Source organism: Erinaceus europaeus, chromosome 4 (genome assembly GCF_950295315.1).
Source record: "Erinaceus europaeus chromosome 4, mEriEur2.1, whole genome shotgun sequence".
In the NCBI taxonomy this organism is placed as follows: domain Eukaryota; kingdom Metazoa; phylum Chordata; class Mammalia; order Eulipotyphla; family Erinaceidae; genus Erinaceus; species Erinaceus europaeus.
Window position 1 is genome coordinate 36,841,792 of NC_080165.1, and position 18,922 is coordinate 36,860,713.

At 37.7% G+C, this 18,922-nt stretch overlaps 1 protein-coding gene across 1 annotated transcript; it reads right to left on the reverse strand.

Moving 5' to 3' along the window:
- Nucleotides 1–17,926: 17,926 nt before the first annotated feature.
- On the reverse strand, nt 17,927–18,787 carry LOC103123897 (histone H2A type 1-C). The gene has a single exon (XM_007534573.2). It carries the CDS (start codon nt 18,719–18,721, stop codon nt 18,329–18,331), a length of 393 nt encoding a protein of 130 aa, XP_007534635.1. The 5' UTR covers nt 18,722–18,787; the 3' UTR covers nt 17,927–18,328.
- Between the last annotated feature and the right edge of the window lie 135 nt (nt 18,788–18,922).

Below are 18,922 nucleotides of genomic sequence, written 5' to 3' on the forward strand. Positions count from 1 at the left end.
ACCCGCTGCTTCACCCCCTGACTCCCATTTCTTTTTTTAATTTCCTTATCTATCTCCCTTTCCCTATCAATTTATCTCTATCCTGTCAGTAATAACAATAATAATGATAATAATAGTAATAATAATAATAAAGTGGGAAAAATGCCCGCCAGGACCCATGAATTTTTAATGCTGCCACTGAGCCCCAGTGATAACACTAGTGGCAACAAAACAAACAAACAAACATATACCCTATGTGTAAGTGAAGTATTATCCAATAAAAAAAGGTCTTGGTGCCTTTTTTATTTAATATTTTATTTATTTACTAATGAGAGAGAAAATTAAAGAGAAGGAACCAGGCTTCACTCTAATACATGCACTGCTAGGAATTGAACTTGGGATCTTATGCTTGACAGTTCAACACTATCTACTGCACCATCTCCCAGGCCTCTGTCCTGGTGTTTACACGTATTCTCAAGATAAAACTGTGATTGCTGCACATATTGCACTTGGTGCCATATGCCCTTAACCCGCTGCACTAACTGCCCGGATCCCTCATATTGCTACTTGAGAAATAAATCGGAAGAGGAGTAGAAATGGCAGGCTCTTGGAGACTGCTGCCCTTCAGGAATGTAATTATAGAATTCTCCCAGGAGGACTGGGAATACCTGGACCAGTTTCTGGGATTTCTACAGGGATGCGATGTTATACAACTACAGAAATCTGGCTTCCTTCGATTCAGAAGTTCTGATAGGCTGCTGAATTATACAGATAAATTAGATAATTAGGGACTGGCTGCACCTGTTTGGGCACACATGTTGTAATGCTTAAGGACCTGGGTTCAATTCTCCGGTTCTCACCTGCATTGGGAAAGCTCTGTGAGTGGTGAAGTAGTGTGGCAGGTGTCTCTCTGTCTCTCTCCCATCTTTCTCAGTTTCTGGCAGATAGAAACTTTATCCAATAAGTAAATAAATAAGTAAATAAATAATTTACTTTATCCAATAAGTAAATAAAGATAATAAATAATTAGATAATATAGTGTCTCCTTATACTTATTTTTAAAATTTCTTTCTTTCTTTAATTTTATTTTTACCAGAGCTCTCCTCAGTTCTGGTTCATGGTAGTCTGGGGGATTGAACCTGTGGCTTTGGAGCCTCAGGCATGAGATTCTCTCTGCATAACCATTATGCTATCTATTCCTGCCTTAAACTATTTTATTATTATCTTTATGCATTTATTGGATAGAGACAGCCAGAAATTGAGAGGGGAGGGAAAGATCGAGAGGGCGAGAGACAGAGACACCTGTAGCACTGCTTCACCACTCATAAAGATTTCCTCCTGCAGATAGGGACCAAGGTCTCAAACCTGGGTCCTTGCACTCAACCAGTTGTGCCTCCACCTGGCCCCCTCTCTATACTTATTAAACCATGTAACTCATGGTCTGGTTAGTGGGGCAGTGACTACAGCTTTGTACTTAAATGCATGAGATCCTTAGTTTGATCTCTGACATCACTTGCGCGAAGGGGATTCTTTAGTTCTTTCTCATAAATAAATAAACATTTTTAAAAAATCCAGAAAATGCTAAGTTTGGGGATATCTTGTGACTGAGAAGTAGACAGCAAATACATCAAGACGAATCAAATACCTGAATGAAGGGGAAAATAAAATGAAAAAATGAGAAAGCATAGTTTTCAGTGCTAAGTACATCATCTCCACAAAACCTTAATTTCCTTCTTCTATGATGGTTCATTATGACTAGCTTTATTTTCCAAAGACAGGATGAAAAGGGAAAACAATTCGGTCAAAGTCATATTGTGTTGCAAAGTTTGTCTCTATGGACTGCCAAACCTTTCCTTTTAATTCTGTTATATCAGTGTCCCCAAACATTAAAATTAACAGCTTTGAGGTTTTTGTCATCTTATTTCAGTTGGGCGGAGGGGACAACAAATTGTTTAAAATTCACTATATATATTTGAGTATTGCTCAGTTATGGCTTATAACAGTGCTAGGGATTAAGCCTGGGAGTTCTGAACCTAAGACATAAAAGTAATTTTTGCATAACTATTATATTATTTCCTCAGAAACCCAACCCATTGTTATATGGGAAATATAGCTCAAATGGAAAGTGTGTCAATTTCTACCACATGGAAAACCTAGGTTTGAGCCTTGCTTCCATTGCATTGAAAGACATTTTGGTGTTTTGATGTTTTCCTCTATATTTCAATATCTCTATATGAGAAAGTCAACCTAGAACAATGAAGCCCCAGTAACAGAGCAAACAAAAAATTGAATATTATGTTCTTTTCTTAAAATTGAGCCCCCAGTTTCATTAGATTATAATGTTTATTATGTACCAAACACTATTTTATTTTAAATTCATATTAAGTCTATGAATGGAAGTTATTGCTATTCTGATGCTCTATGGACTGAGCTATCCAGGCTCTTGTAAGTTATTACTATTCTGTTGTGTAGATAGGAGACCAAGGGACAGAGAGGCTAATTAACTTTCTTAGGTAATCTAACTTTTAAAAAGGACGGGAGAAGGAAATGGTCTAGAATATTGTGCAGAATATCGTGATTCGGGAGTCGGGCGGTAACGCAGCGGGTTAAGCGCACGTGGCGCAAAGCACAAGGATAGGCGCAACTGGAGTAAGGTTCCAGGTTCGAGCCTCTAGCTCCCCACCTGCAGGGGAGCCACTTCACAGGCGGTGAAGCAGGTCTGCAGGTGTCTATCTTTCTCTCCCCCCTCTGTCTTCCCCTCCTCTCTCCATTTCTCTCGGTCCTATCCAACAACAACGCCAACAATAAAACAACAAGGGTAACAAAAGGGAATAAATAAATATTAAAAAAAAAAGAATATCATGATTCACCTAAAAAAAAAAAAAAAAAAAAGATGGGCCAGGAAATTAGTTCAGTAGTAGAGTGCACATCTAAAATTCACGAGTCCCAAGATTGATCTCCAATACTATATAAGTATGGTGCTCTGGTCTGACCTCTCTCTCTCTTCTCTCTCTCTGTCTCTCTCCACCCCCCCCCCCCATAAGTAAGAATTAAAAAGGAGCTAGGAACTCGTAATAATAACTCACTTTGGACATTGTCTGCTTTGCCATATTCAACATCTAGGCTCAAGCCCAGTCCTTACTTCACTAAGGTTAGCAGTAGTGCTGTGTTGTCTTTCCTTTTCTCCCTTTCTCCCTCTATCTTGGTATCTCTCTTCCTATCTGAAAAAATCAGGCTATAGTGATGAAACTCCAAGGAACACACACACACACACACACACACACACACACACACACACACACGGTAGGATTATGTTCTTGGTGTTTTTGTTTGTTTGTTTGTTAAAGGTTTAAGTGCCAGAGACAATATGAAATTGGAGTAGCAAATAAATAAAGCCTCCAAAGAGACAGTCATTAGCTCCTTGGATACTGCCATCGTGCATAATAAAATAATCACAATTACTGTAGTCACAGCAGCAGTGACAACAATGAGATTTAAAAAGTAGTTTCTCTTGTGCTTGGCACTTTTCTGAGATCTTTACATACATGACCTCATTTATCTTCTCCACAACACTACAAACTTGATTACTTGTGTTTTATCTGTATATTTCCTATGCCTTTTCCTTTTAATAGTTACATGTGATGTACAAGTTTATTTCTTTGTGCCTTGCCCTCCTATATACACAGTGAAGTAGCAATATCACCTAGCTCATAAACTTAATATGAAGATTAAAGAAAATAAACAAGCAGTTGGCACATAGTAAGCATCCTAATTTTATGAATGAAAGCAGAGAGAAACTACACGCCTTAGAATTCAGTTCTAGTTTAGGTGATACTTTTGATAAATTTTGGCAAGGGAGTCTGATTCTAAGACACATCCTTCAAGCCACAGCTTATATTTTCTCAGTGAGGCTCCAGAGGATGGAGCTAGAGGACAGCTCTGCATGTGCTGCTCATAGCACAGGTGTGGTAGGTACCAGGTTATCAGAGCTGAGTTCTTAAGGTCCTGTGATTGAGCCTTGCTGGAATGCCTACTGAGCACAGCACTGTAAGGCCTCTATATATTTGTATATATTGCAGTGTTAACAGTTTACTACGAAAATAAGAAGGCTCTCCTCACAAGTGCTCTTTTATAAATGGTTGATGCTAAATGGAGAGAAAATTAAAGTGGAAAAAGTATGGGTGACATAAAGAGGAGCACATAAGGAAATAAATACATTACAGGAGGAGATCATGGCTTGTAGTTTTTTTTTTTTAAATATTTATATATTTATTTTTACCAGAGCACTGCTCAGTTCTGGCATATGGTGGTACTGGGGATTGAACCTGGGACTTTGAAGCCTGAGGCAAATCTAGGGGCTGAAAAGGAACTCGCTGGTAGAGCACACACATGATTGTGTGCAATGATCTGAGTTTGAGGCACCCGCCACCATGCAAAAGAGGTATTTTCAAGAGCAGAGGAGAGGCTCTGTGGTACTTTTTTTTTTTGTATCTATCTCTTTCTCTCTCAACCCCTAGCTGGAAATAGTGGAGTATGCCCAGTGGTAAAATCATGCAGGCACAGAGCCTTGGTGGTAAATATCAATCAATCAAGCTTTTTAAATGAAAGCTTATATTCATTTGTTTCCATGGTTTATATCCATTCGTTTTCTCTAGGGGCCATCTAATTCTTCCAAACAGGTTTTCCTACTTTGGGCTTCTGCTTGTCATAACAGTGGACATTCTGTCTCTTGTGCATGGGCAGATGTCAAAAGACACGCCATATTGGCTCTGATGAGCCCCCAAAGCCACATAACCAGGGAGGTCATAGATGGACAGTGGGGCTGGGTTCATAAAGGGAACTCACAGCCTGGGTGTTACCTTTAGGAGAGAAAACAAGACAGCAGACTGAGACACAGGGGAACATTTTCAGTGTGGTTGTCAGCTGGGAATAGTGCCTGATCCTCCCACAGGGAGAGAAGTAGCCTTATTCCCAGCCCATTGCCAGGCAACCTAATGGAAGTCCCCAAGCTTACTGGTTAAACAGCCCTACTGTGTTTTTATTCTCCCTTTGCTATGACACCTCTCACCTGTTCACACTACTATCATCATCACTTGCCAGATACTGGCTATCTTCCCAGAAGACAACTCCCCCACTCCAAAAACAAGAGATTAGCCAGGGAAAGTCTCACTGGCAAGGTGACTCTTGAGCAAAAGCTTGAAGTAATGAAGTCGTGAGACAGATGAGTATTGACGGAGTGAAATGAAACTATTCTGTACCCTCTGGGTTCTTCAGAATTTGAACAAATAATCAAACAAGCATGAGGCAGATTTATTAGAGAAAAAGTAAAGTGAAATTTATTTAAAAATATGTGTACCTCCTCTATCTATGCTAGAGAAACAGAAATTTTGAGTAACTTGCCACATGGTCCTAAGCATTCTCTTTATATAATTTAGGTAGGTAATGTGGATGACTTTGGGAAAAAGCAATGGGAGGTTAAGAATGTGACCAAAAAGGGAACAGAGTAAAAGCAAGGCATACAGATTTAACTTTTGCCTTCTATTTTAGTTAGAGATAAGGGGATTTTAAGTCTTTAGTGCAGAAGGGGAGATGACACAACCAAAATAATTTCCATTGCAGATGTAAATATCTTTTATTCAAAGGAATCCTCCACCCAGATTTCAGATCTCTTTACATGAAATTAATCATCTGTCTAAAACATACTTTGGAGTTGCAGATTTTTGCTCCATTACCGTATTTTAATACAATAGTGAGTCAATATGTGTGTTCCTGAGAAACAGAGTAAATGATATGGGATATGTAAGTACTTACTGGGCATTAGCACACAGTGTTTAAGATCATGATAGGTTGACAAGTGTACAACAACTAGCATTCCAGGAAAAAAATTATAGCCTTGATTTGTAGCATTTGCTAATCTGAGTGGCATAAATACTGCTATTATGGTCAATTTCAAGTTACTAATGTCACAGTGAACAAAGAGTAGAAAGAAAGGAGAGATTCAAAGAGATTGGTAAAGTTTTTATTCATAAACAGAGAGGATGAAGATGCCAAGGATAAAAATGTACCTCAAGGCTGGGGAGAAAATGTTTATGCATGATGGTTATGCAAAAAGACTTTCGTGCCAGAGGCACCAAAGGTCCTCAGGTTCAGTTTTTTAGCACCACCAGAACTCAGTAGTACTCTGATACATAATATAAAATAAAAAAAATAAAATGAAAAATAAGAAAGAAAGAAAGAAATGTAAGTTAGTGTCTTGACAGCTACAAACCACTATTCTCTCTCATAGCCATTGAAGAAGACCAAGTGATTCTGGGCGTCTACAATGTGAACATATTGAGCTAAAAGAATCAATGTGGGTAAATTCTCCATACCCAGTGATGAATATCCCCATATTTCAAGTTGATTTAAAACCGAAATGGGTAGTAGAGGAACTTTGCTGGTAGAGTTTCTCTTTTAGAAAATGCAACTCAGTTGCTGCAATGCCTGCTCATTTCCATTGGTGCTGTTTCTTCTTCTGTGGCTCTAGCCCTAGGGGACAAGGGAATTAGGTGGGTCTTCTATCATTTCAACACAAGAAATTTTGTCAAGCCCAATCTTCCAGAAGCTTCCTCCTGGAAAAAGGGTCAATTATTGCCAGAAGAAAGTAGTACTCTGGTTTAACACTAATTCAGTCACTTCAGTCTGCAAGAGGGAAACAAATAAATCTTCAAAGGAAATCTCTTGAACTTTCACTTTTCTAAGCCAGAAGATGATAGATAAATCTAGTTGATAGGTATAGGAGGAGAATATATACAAAATATAGGCCATAGATTGACAGCTGAAAAGATTGTTGTAGATTATATAGATGGTAGATGACATTAAAGAAGTGACTAAATGAAAAGACTTAGATACAGATGTTAGATAATGATGTGTGACAGTATAGTTTATACTATATACACAGAAGATATCTATCTTTAACTTTCTACAGAATTTATATAATCTGACACATAATTGCTGTTACAAAGAATAAAATGCTTTCTCATATGGCATATCATCTGATTAGTTTTCTTTTTTTAAATTTATTTTGTTAGTGATTTAATAATGGTTTACAAATCATAAAATTCTGTGCCTAACCCCACCACTTTCCCCCTCCTTCCCACGGATAACCACTATAGTTTTTTGCAAAGTCTTAGTGATAGTTTCACATTTTTTAAGAAGTTCATGTGTTTCAGTTCTTTAATTGCAGATATGAATGAACTATAGAGTAGTTAGCTTTCAGAGAAATACAAGTCATTTGGTAACAGATATAAACTATAACAACAAGAGTACTTGAACTCAAATACTAAATTAAAGAATATCAAGATATTATGTATGATAAGAAGAATGTGAAAAACAAACAAACAAAAAAGTTGTCTCTGGGTCATTTGTATATCTTCATAAAAAAAACTGCCTACTCAAATCCTATGCTCACTTTTCAACTGTGTGTGTGTTTTATAGTTGATCTTTATTATATTTTTGTTTTTTAAAAAATTATCTTTGTATTCAACAGTCAAAAATCAAGAGGGAAAGGAGAGATAGAGAGTGAGAGAGAGACCTGCAGCACTGCTTCACCATTCACAAAACTTTCCCTCTGCAGGTGGGGACCAGCGGCTTGAACCTGGGTCCTTGTGCGTTGGAACATGTGTGCTCAACTAGGTGCACCCCGCCCTGGTAGTTTATGATTTATACCAATCTTTTATCAGATGTGTGATGTACAAATATCTTCCCCCAGTTGCTGGGCTGTCTTTTGATTTTATTTATTTATTTATTTATTTATTTATTTATTTATTTATTTATTTATTCCCTTTTGTTGCCCTTGTTGTAGTTATTATTATTGTTGTCGTTGTTGGATAGGACAGAGAGAAATGGAGAGAGGAGGGCAAGACAGAGAGGAGGAGAGAAAGATAGACACCTGCAGACCTGCTTCACCGCCTATGAAGCGACTCCCCTGCAGGTGGGGAGCCCGGAGCTTGAACTGGGATCCTTATTCCGGTCCTTGTGCTTTGCGCCACCTGCGCTTAACCCGCTGCGCTACAGCCCGACTCCCGTCTTTTTGATGTTTGTAGAATTTCCTTTCAATATATAGAAGCTTTTCAATTTGATGTAGTCTCATTTGTTTTATGAACACATTAACTTAATTTTCATCTGCACAGATTAAAAACTGACAGATACAAAATTAAGAAAAAAGATAACTAGGGAGCAGTAGAGTAATTTAGCAGAAAGATACTTTCCCAGTATCTACCTTGATGATAGTAGTGAGTTTATAAAAAGAACTCTCGGCTTTGGCTTATGATGGTGCTGGGCACTGAAACTTCGACCTTTGGTGCTTCAGCCATGAAATGTTTTCTGCATATCTGTTATACTATCTCTTTACCCCCATACACCTGTTATTTCATTTTTTTAAATTTAGCGGAGTATACTACATACTTAAAAATTAGACAGTTTTGTACTCAAAAGATTTTCCCTTTGATATTTTCTTCACCCTTTATTTGTCTTATTGTGAAGAAAAATATGTATAGACAAATAAAAGTAAATAAATAGAGTAAATTTTTATTTTCAAAAAGATTTATTTTATGAAAGAAATAAGACTAAACACCCACATGATCATGTTGAGATTGAACCAGAGGCCCAAGATTTGCAAAGCATGCTCTACTAGCTGAATCTTCTTTCTCCACTACCAGAGCATGCTTTAAAAAAAAAAAAAAAATTAAATTTTACCTTTGTTGTCCTTTTTTTTTAAATTGTTGTTGTATTTATTATTGCTGTTATTGATATTGTCATTGTTGGGTAGGACAGAGAGAAAGGGGGGGACAGAGATAAGGAGAGAAAGACAGACACCTGCAGACCTGTTTCACCGCTTGTGAAACGACCTTCCTGCAGGTGGGGAGCCAGACGCTGGAACCAGGATCCTTATGCTGGTCCATGCGCTTTCAGCTGTGTGCACTTAACCCACTGTACTACCGCCCAACTCCCGAGCATGTTTTTAATAAGACATTTTTTCCATGTCCAGAGTCAATCAATGTCATCATCTATGTTATTTCCAACATGTGATGGGCTTGACTAACTACATCTAGGCATTTCTTCATGAGAAACTTAAGACTTAAGGAGAGAGTAGAAAGGAAATTATGTGTATCTGGGGGCTTTCATTCTCAGCCTTCCTCAAAACAAGTAGAAAAACTTACAGCTCTATATACCATCACTGAAAGGGAAGTGAATCTGGAAAACACCAGAGGAAGCCAGGTATGGTTTTGCTTATCTGAGAGAGAAGAGGAACAAAAGTGAAGACACTTGATAGTAGCTGTATTAGTAGTAGGTGTAGGGTAACCTGGAAAGGAAATAAAGGCAATATTCTTGAAAAAAAAAAGGCAAAAATATATGTTCATAGATATAGATAGGTAGTTATAGAACCAACCTGTATCAATGACCTTAAGAAAAGTACTGCATTTTCCTATGGAGGTCATGGGACACAGAACTCTGGTGGTGGTAAATGTATTGGATCATTCTCCTATTGTCTTACAGTTTTGTAAATCAATATTAAATCACAGATAAAATTTAAAAAAGAGAAACTTACAGCTTTACTTTCTCATTATGAATTGGCTTCTCTTGGGAAATTTTGAATTTTCCATGTTAAAATGATCAGAGGGCACAGCTTCCTGTGTGAGAGGTTCCCAGTTTAATTTTCAAATAGAATTACCATATTTTGTAAACAAAACTACAGGATGCCTGCTGAAAACTAGGTTTCAGACAGCAATTTTTGCTTCAGTGAACTAGTTTCCATGCAATATTTTGGAACACACTTATACTAAATTACTTGTTGCCTATCTAAAATTCAAACTTAACTATGTTTTATCTGGAAACCATATTCTCAGATACTCCCTGGAGAAAACTGTTTAAATGCAATTAAACACATATGCCCAGAGGGACAAGTATCTAATCCAGTGTTACTAGGATACTTTCTGTGATGGCAGACATTTTTATATCTTTGCTATCTGATACATCAGCAACTTAAAAATGCAGTTAAAATTTCCAGAGTTTGAAATGATTTATCCATCTTAGCTATGGAACAATAAATATTGAAGGTATTACAAAGTATTCTATCACAGAAGAGTGTAATTATAAAACCTTCTGTGAGAAGTAGTGTGATATTGCTGGAATAGAATTCTGATTTTCATGCTTCTCTATAATTTGTTATGAAACATAAAGGTCTTATTCCCTGTGGAAAGTAAAAAAAAATACAGTTAAAACAACAAGGACTTGGATTTTTAATTTTTCTTACTTAAATTTAAAGTGTCACATATGATTCATGTCTGCTGTATTAAACAGCTTTTCTAGAATCAGTCCTGTATCTCCACTTAAAATTTAGCAATTGACATTTAAGTTCTTTTTATTTTTCATTTTATAAATTTTTTACCAGAGCACTACTTAACTCTGGTTTATGGTGGTGTGGGGGATTGAATTTGGGACTTCTGGAGCTTCAGGCATGAAGATCTCTTTGTATAACCATTATGCTATCTACCCATACCCTGGAATTTAAGTTCTAATAGTAAGTAAAATGGCATATAACCCAGGAATAAACAACAACAACAACAAAAAAAATCCTGTAGTTCATTGGTTATTCCATTTCCTGTAGCTATATTTTGTTGATGATTTACTCTGAATATTCTTTCTAAGTACTTACTGAAGCTCTACTATGTGAGGAGAAGGTGAAATTCCAGGAGTATAGAGATGAGTATGATATAATTTTTCAACAAACTTAACTTCTAGATGAGAGCAGTAACTGTATAATTCTGGTATTAAAATGGCAAAGCCTACAAAGTCTTTGTTTCCCTTAACCTTAGCTGCAGAAGAAACGTGTGGAAGAAACAGCATTGATTGATTTGGGCACACAGAGTAGCTGTGCAAACCTTTTCGTTTCATGGTGTTAAGTAAACACACACCCAGTAGCATACTGAAAAGCATTTTTTAATGCATGTTACCAGGCACCAAAGAACAGAACATTTTTTAGATACCTAGCAAATGAGAGGTATCTGGAGAGATCAAGTTTGCAGAAGTTAGTGCACAAACCTGGAGAAAAACAGTAAAAGATGTGTACTTCCAAATTTCACTCAGTCTTGACTGTTGGCTAAATTGATAGACAACGCTAATATGCTTGTTCCATCAATAGTTAGTGGACAAACATTTTTATGCAGAAATTAAGACAACCAAGTGTTTGGTTCTAAAAGGTTTTTCTGAACTGCTCTGGATCACTCACCAGGGTGGAGTACACTCCTCTGCTTGAAGTTGAGATAGCATAGTGAGTAGACAGATCAGGTTTCTACCTCATGGAGCAGAGTATATTGAGAGAAAGGGAGAAAGGATGACCAATAGGAAATAATATAGAGTCAGAAGTGGGCAGATGGAGGTTACATTTTCATCTTACTTTTTATATATTGTTACAAATTTGAGATATGCTCATTTTATTTTACTTTTTAAAATAATATTTATTTGTTTAAAATAATGTCTTATATGTAGGATATCATTTATTGATGGCATAGAAAATACTCAATTTATATAAACCAAAAATTTTAAACAAAGTATAATATTCCTGTAACAAATAAATTGATTTTTATCTGGCAAAATATTGACAAAAATTCAAATTCTGATTAGTGGCTGTGAAACAGAAACATTTTAACATTAAGTTTTTATTTTATCAAAATGGCATGCTCATTTTAACATGTTATATGCATATGTGCCTGTGTGTTAGAGACAGAGAAAGAAAAGAAAGAGAGTGGGGGTGGGCGTAGGGGTGGGGGGGAGGGAAGAGAGGCCATAGCACCAAAGTTTCCTTCAGTTTGGGGTCGGGAGGGGGCTGCAGACTGGGTTTACACTTGGGGGTGGTGCACCCATGCCAAAGGAGCACACTATCCAAGTGAGTCATTTCACTGAACTCAGATATTTATAAAGGTTAGCAATGTTGTGGGCTGGAGAGATAGTATAATGGTTATACAAAAGAACTATCATGTGCGAGGTACCAAAGATCGAAGGTTCATTTCCCAGTACTACCATAAAGCAGATCTGGGTGGTGCTCTAGTAATAATAATGATGAAGATAAATAATAACTTTCATATGATAGCACATAGTGGGACCTTTATTTCTAGCTGGTAGGTAGCTTCTCTTCTCAAGTGTTTACCAAAGAGTTATTTTCTATTATTTTAGATAGGACAGAGAAATTTAGAGAGGAGGGGAAGATAGAGAGGGAGAGAAAAAGATAAATGCTTGCAGACCTGTTTCACTACTTGTGAAGCATCTCCCTATAGCAGGAGCTCAAACCTGGATCCTTGAGTATGGTAATGTGTATTCAACCAGGTGCGCCACTGCCCTGGGGCCCCTACTAATGGATTTTTAATGTATATTATCAATATACTTTTTCCTTCCTTCCTTCCTTCCTTCCTCCCTCCCTCCCTTCCCTCCTTCCTTCCACCTTCATATCCCTCCTTCCTTCCTCCCTCCCTTCCTTCCTCTTTTATTTGCAAAGACACTAAAAAAAATTAAAGACAATGACAATGGCAATAACTTCTCATCTTCAGCAATCAGAATACTATAGGTCATTGGTAGGTGAGAGATGACATATTTTGCTGCTGCAAGATGCATAACTTCATTCTTGGGAAGGTGAGTAGGTATTTTTTTCTGTGTGTTAACCATGTGAATGAGTTTTGTAAAGAGTATAAAATGTTCAACTTTATTATTACTTTTTTTGTTTAAACCTTTAGAAAATCATTTATTTATAAATAGGAAACACTGACAAAGTCATAGGATAAGAGAGGCACAATTCCACACAATTCCCACCACCAGAACTCCGTATCCCATCCCCTTCTCTGATAGCTTTCCTATTCTTTACCCCTCTGGGAGTATGGACCCAAGGTCATTGTGGGATGCAGAAAGTGGAAGGTCCAGCTTTTGTAATTGCTTCCCCATGAACATGGGCGTTAACAGGTCGATCCATATTCCCAGCTTGCCTCTCTCTTTCCCTAGTGAGACGGGGTTCTGGACAATCGAACTCCAGAACACATTGGTGGGGTCGTCTGTCCAGGGAAGTCTGGTTGGCATCATGTTAGCATCTGGAACTTGGTGGCTGAAAAGAGAGTTAAAAATGTTCAACTTTCTATTACTACTTGCCTCACACCCCTCCTTTTTTTTTTTCTCCAGCACTTTTCAGACCTTCATTGTAAATTAATTTATTAATAATTCACTGTGTATTGTTCACAAAAACTTTATCCCAATTATTGCCAATATTCTGCTCTTTATGATATAGTGTGTCTTAAATTTCCTTCCTTATCTATGTGTCTTTATGACCTTTCAAAACACACACATACACACACTTGATAAATAAAGTGTTTCCACCTAAACTGGAGTTGGTGTATTGCATCAAAGTAAAAGACTCTGGGGTGGGTGGGGGTGGGGGTGGGGGTGGGGAGAGAGTACAGGTCTAAAAAGGATGACAGAGGACCTAGTGGGGGTTGTATTGTTATGTGGAAAACTGAGAAATGTTATGCATGTACAAACTATTGTATTTACTGTCCAATGTAAATCATTAATCTCTCAATGAAGAAATAAAAAAATAAAGTGTTTCCAAAAATTTCATCAAATAATTGTAATTCACAATTAAATAATTCATTTGGTTAGGTTCATTTCAGATAAACCTGTTTGGAAAGAGCTGCAATCTTGGAGGGTGAGGTTGAACTTGCCAGGAGAAAAGTCAGAGAAGGATTTTTGAAGAAAAAAAAAAGCTATGCAAATAAATGTCCTGAAGTGGCGACAAACTTGGTAGATGGAAAGAGAGTCTAGTGTAATTTGAACAGAGAAATGAAGATTAAGTTAGAAGAGATCATTGGTGGTTCCTAAAGGTCATTATAGGATGATACATGAATTAAGATGCATATTGAAAGTGCCAATTGTATCTGAGAGATGAAGAAAAAGGATCAAGATTCACTCCTAGAATTTTGGTTTGAGCAAATTATTTTATCGCTATGGCATTTTACTGCTTTGAGGACCTCATTGTTCTTGGTGGCTCCCCCCCGCCCCACACACTAGAGACAGAGAAGTCACAGCAACATTCTGGTATGTGCAACAACCAGGATGGAACCAGGATATTAGAGATGCAAATCAATTGCATTACCAGTTGAGCTATTCTCCCAGTCACATAAATGTATAGTCTTAAAATTGCAGTAAAGATGGGTGCTAGAACCAAGCTCCAATGTTCTTTAAAATTTAGAACACATAATAGTCTGGCCAATTTTAGATGTAAGGTCACTTCATTGTAGTATTAAGTCAAACCCTCAGTCTTCAGTTCTGTATAACAGCAAAAATACAGGGAGAAATGATGAGTATGCTCACTTGTCTTTGGTTACTCTTCCTGAATGTGAGGAATATGATAAAAACTCAAACTTTAACTGATAGACAACTTCTAACAGAGTCTGAAGCACGGTACACTTTCTTTCAGGAGTCTTGATAATAAATGTGCCTACCTAGGTTCGAACATCTAGATGTTAGTTTCTTCACTCCAAGCAAATTCCACAACAAGCTTCCTTCAGTGCAGTGGGTGTGGGGCTCAAATATAGGCTACTCTCATGATAAAACAGCCCTCAACAATATCTGATATCTATACCCATGTTGAATTTAATATATATATATATATATATATATATATATATATATATATTTATTTATTTATTTATTTTTACCAGCATATTGCTTAGCTCTGGCTTATGTTGGTATTATGAGAGATTGAATCTTGGACCTCAGAGTCTCAGTCAAGGGAATCTTTTGTATAACTATTATGGTATCTCTCTTGCCCTTTCAAATTTTTTATTGTTTTATCTTATTTTATTTTAATGAGAGGGTTACAGAGAAAAAGATAAGAGATAGCAGAGTGCTGCACAGCTCTGCCTTAGGCATGAAAACCATGAAGCCTCAGGCATGAAAACTTGTTTGCTTAACCACAATGCTGTCTCCTCTGCCTGATGTTTTGTTATTTAGAAAGTATCATAATACTAGTATTATTTCTGACAATACACTTTTTAAAACTTATATTTTACATTCCAATTTCTCTTTAGTTATACTTACCTGGTTTGTTTATATATGTGTCTATTTAATTACTTTACTTTTTAAGATAAAGGCAGAAAAACAGAGAGAGAGTAAGAGACTATAGCACTGACATTTTCTTCAATGTGGTGGGGGGTGGGCTCATATCTGGATCACACTCTTGGCAAAGCAGTGCACTATCCCAGTAAGGATTTTGCCAACCCAGTACAGTTTTCTAGATTTAAGTATAGGTAATAGTTGTTTTTTTTAGATTTCACTATGATGCTAATCTTAGCTTGGTGAAACATTCAGGTATTAGGATAAAAAAGACAAGGAAGAATTCCTTGGCTACATGCGATCCCTTATCCTCAATTTTAGAATTTACGTGGAATCTTTCATTAAATTCCTAATGTCTTCTGATCACACACAAACATTTTAATTAGTAGAAATATTTAAATTCATTTATTTTTCATAAATGACTATAAAGTTACAAATGATAAGAAAGTAGATAATGAATGAAATAGTTCAGAATATTAGTGCTTGGATTTGAAAAATTTAAAAGATAATTGGTGATGTTGTATAAAATTACCTGCTTTGTTTAAAAAGTCCTAGATAACTAAATAATTGTTTCATCTCAGTCCCACAATTTATTAAGTCTCCAAGATCAACTGTTGTCCCTGGTCCCTAGGTGCTTTTAGTAATTGGAAATCTGGATTTATCATTCTCATCAACTTGCTCCAATTTTAATGGTTCTCCATAGAGTCCTTGAATTATGGTAGATGGAGACCAACTCAAGGGCTGGGAACCATCTGAAGCTACTGAGGGTTTATTGTCCACTAGAGAATTTTCTCAAGAAGTAATTAGGACTGTTGGGTATAAACAATTTCAAAGTAGATGGGTAAGAAGCATATTGGAGATGAGCTAGGATAGAGCTGTGAAGAAAGTTATATTCTTACAGAGTAATCTTAGTATCTCTTTGGTAAATGCTGATCAGTTGGTATCTTCTGTGTTTCTCAGCCCATTATAATTTCAGAACTCATACAATGGAGAAAATTCTTTTATTTCAAAGTGAGCAATAAAGCATCTTTGACCTTAGGATCCAAGTTCCCCAACATATAAGAAATACTGGGTAGCAGTCACGGAGGTAGCACAGTGGCGAAAGCTTTGGATTCTTGAGCATGAGGTCCTAAGTTTGATCCTGATATCACATATCCTAGAGTGATGCTCTAGTTTTTGTTCTTTCTTACTAGATAATTAAAAAAAAAGAAATGTTGGGGAAAATTTGGTACTCTCAGAGGACCTATAACTGGAACAATGTGAGGTAAAAATCTCTGCTATTTGATTTCAGTCCCAGTGCCAACTAGCATCCTTATACATGCCCCAGGATGTGTGTGTGTGTGTGTGTCTGTGAGTGATTTATATTTAAAGTTACCATGAGAAGTAATTGGTGAGCTAATAGCAGAAGAGTGACACGATCTTCTTTATTAAAGTTGGTGATAGAAAAATTGCTTTTCATTGCTGAACTGCTTTTCTGAAGTTGTCATTGAATCTAAACATACCCTAGATTTTTTTCTTTCTTTCATTTGGTAGGACAGAAAGAAATTAAGAAGTGACAAGGAGGTAGAGAAGGAGAGTTAGAGTCAGGTCTGCTTCAACACTTATGAAGCTTCTTCCTGCAGATGGGGACCTGGTAATGTGTGTGGTAAGCTGAGTGCACCACCTGTCAGCTGCCTTACTCCAGAGGTATTGATGTTGTACCAATTCAGTTGGTCTTGGCATACTGTAATAACAATTCCCACATTTCAGGAGATTAGCATGATATACATCACACGTGAGAGCAGGTCAACTTTCCTCTATAACTTGGTTCATTGTTCCAATCTGTCTTCCTCCCCCCACTTATTTGACCAGGATATTATGACATGATGCTCCCTTGCCCCCATGTGACCTTCACTGTATAGCCAGTATTATAGTTACTTCTTCAGCTGGTTTATAGAAGGTGGACAGGCTCAAAAACCACACATTTGTGTCAATATTTAGTTATTCTGCTTTGGTATAAACCAGCAATTGCTTGGATAATCTGTGTTCCCTACCACATTCACTGTTCTTGTTGTTACCCAAATAAAATACAAACCAAGTTATCCAGAAACAAACTTGATCAGAACACTGAAAAATTAGATTCCAGGGAATTCTGCATGACCTCAGATCACCATGTTTCTGCTGGAGTTACTAAATTACAAGGCTTTTGAGACTCACTGAGTAGAGCTCACATACTATTACCAGAAAATGGATTCAAATTCTTAATCCCCTCTCCATAAGATTGGGAAGCCTCACTAGTTGTGGAAGTGCTGCAGGTACCTCTCTCTTTTCTTTTTCTTTTATTTACAGGATAGTAACAGAAATTGAGAGGGGAGAGGGGGAGATAGAGAGGAAAAGAGACAGAGACACCTGCAGCCCTGCTTCTCCAGTCGTGAAGCTTTCCCCCTGCAGGTGGGGACGAGGGTTTGAACCTGTGCTCTTGCGCACTGTAATGTGTGCGCTCAACCAGGTGCGCCACCGCCTGGCCCCGCAGGTACCTCTTATTCCCTTTTTATTTCTTGCTGTCTCTATCAGGAAGAAAACAACTTTATTTTTATAAAGGGGATAAAATAGCCACTGAGAAAGGTGGAATCCCTGTGTAATCCTGAGTTTAAGGGGCAACCCAGGTTGGTGGAAATAAAGATTACCAGACATTTAGGAGCAACTATTTCGGGACGCCGGTCCTATAATACTCATCTTCTGGCTGGGTTAGGGATTTAATTTGAATTTAAATTGTTATCTTAGGTATTGATAAAGAATAGTGAGTAATAAAGACCATAAGTACCCAATTTCAGTTGTCAAAACTAGAGTGGGCCGAATTTCAAGTATTAATGAACTGCAATTAAGAGTTCGTCATACTAAGTCAGGAAACCAACCTCTGAGGTATTTTTTTGTTATTTCAATTGGCACATCTACATTTAGCCAAAACAAGTATTTGTAAATATCGACTATAAACTTATCTGCCGCTTCCTATTAACTGCCTTTACTCGCCTCTCAACCCCCCCCCAAAAAAAAAAAATTTAAAAACATCCCAAGTCTCTTGATAATCTGAGGTTTTGATATTACTCTATCCTGGTTCAAAACCTAATTTACCCTTTCGAAATGTGGTACTAGCTCTTTTCAGAGGTGGTGGAGGGGCTCTGAAAAGAGCCTTTGGGTCTTAAAGCCATTTCCGGAAACTCAGAAGCCTGTGGAATCATTTGCCTTTAGCCTTATGGTGGCTCTCGGTCTTCTTAGGCAGTAATACGGCCTGAATATTGGGTAAGACACCACCCTGCGCAATGGTTACTCGGCCCAGCAGCTTGTTGAGCTCCTCGTCATTGCGGATGGCCAGCTGCAGATGGCGCGGGATGATGCGGGTCTTCTTGTTGTCGCGGGCCGCGTTGCCCGCCAGCTCCAGGATCTCGGCCGTCAGGTACTCCAGCACCGCCGCCAGGTACACTGGAGCCCCAGCCCCAACCCGCTCTGCATAGTTGCCTTTGCGGAGAAGTCGGTGCACTCGGCCGACAGGGAACTGCAGACCAGCCCGAGAAGAACGCGATTTTGCTTTCGCACGGGCTTTTCCTCCCTGCTTGCCACGCCCAGACATTATGAAGTTCAATAAGTAGATGAAAGAACACAAATATATGCCAACTCCCAAACCAAATCAACGCGTATGCAACTAACACCGTTGTTTTTATACTTAATTTCCTGCGTTAACAGTCTGTTGTCTGATTGGCTAGTTTTAAGCTTCAGTAAGTAGCCAATAGAAAAGTATCGTTTTCATCCTTCATTTGCATAGACCTGCCCC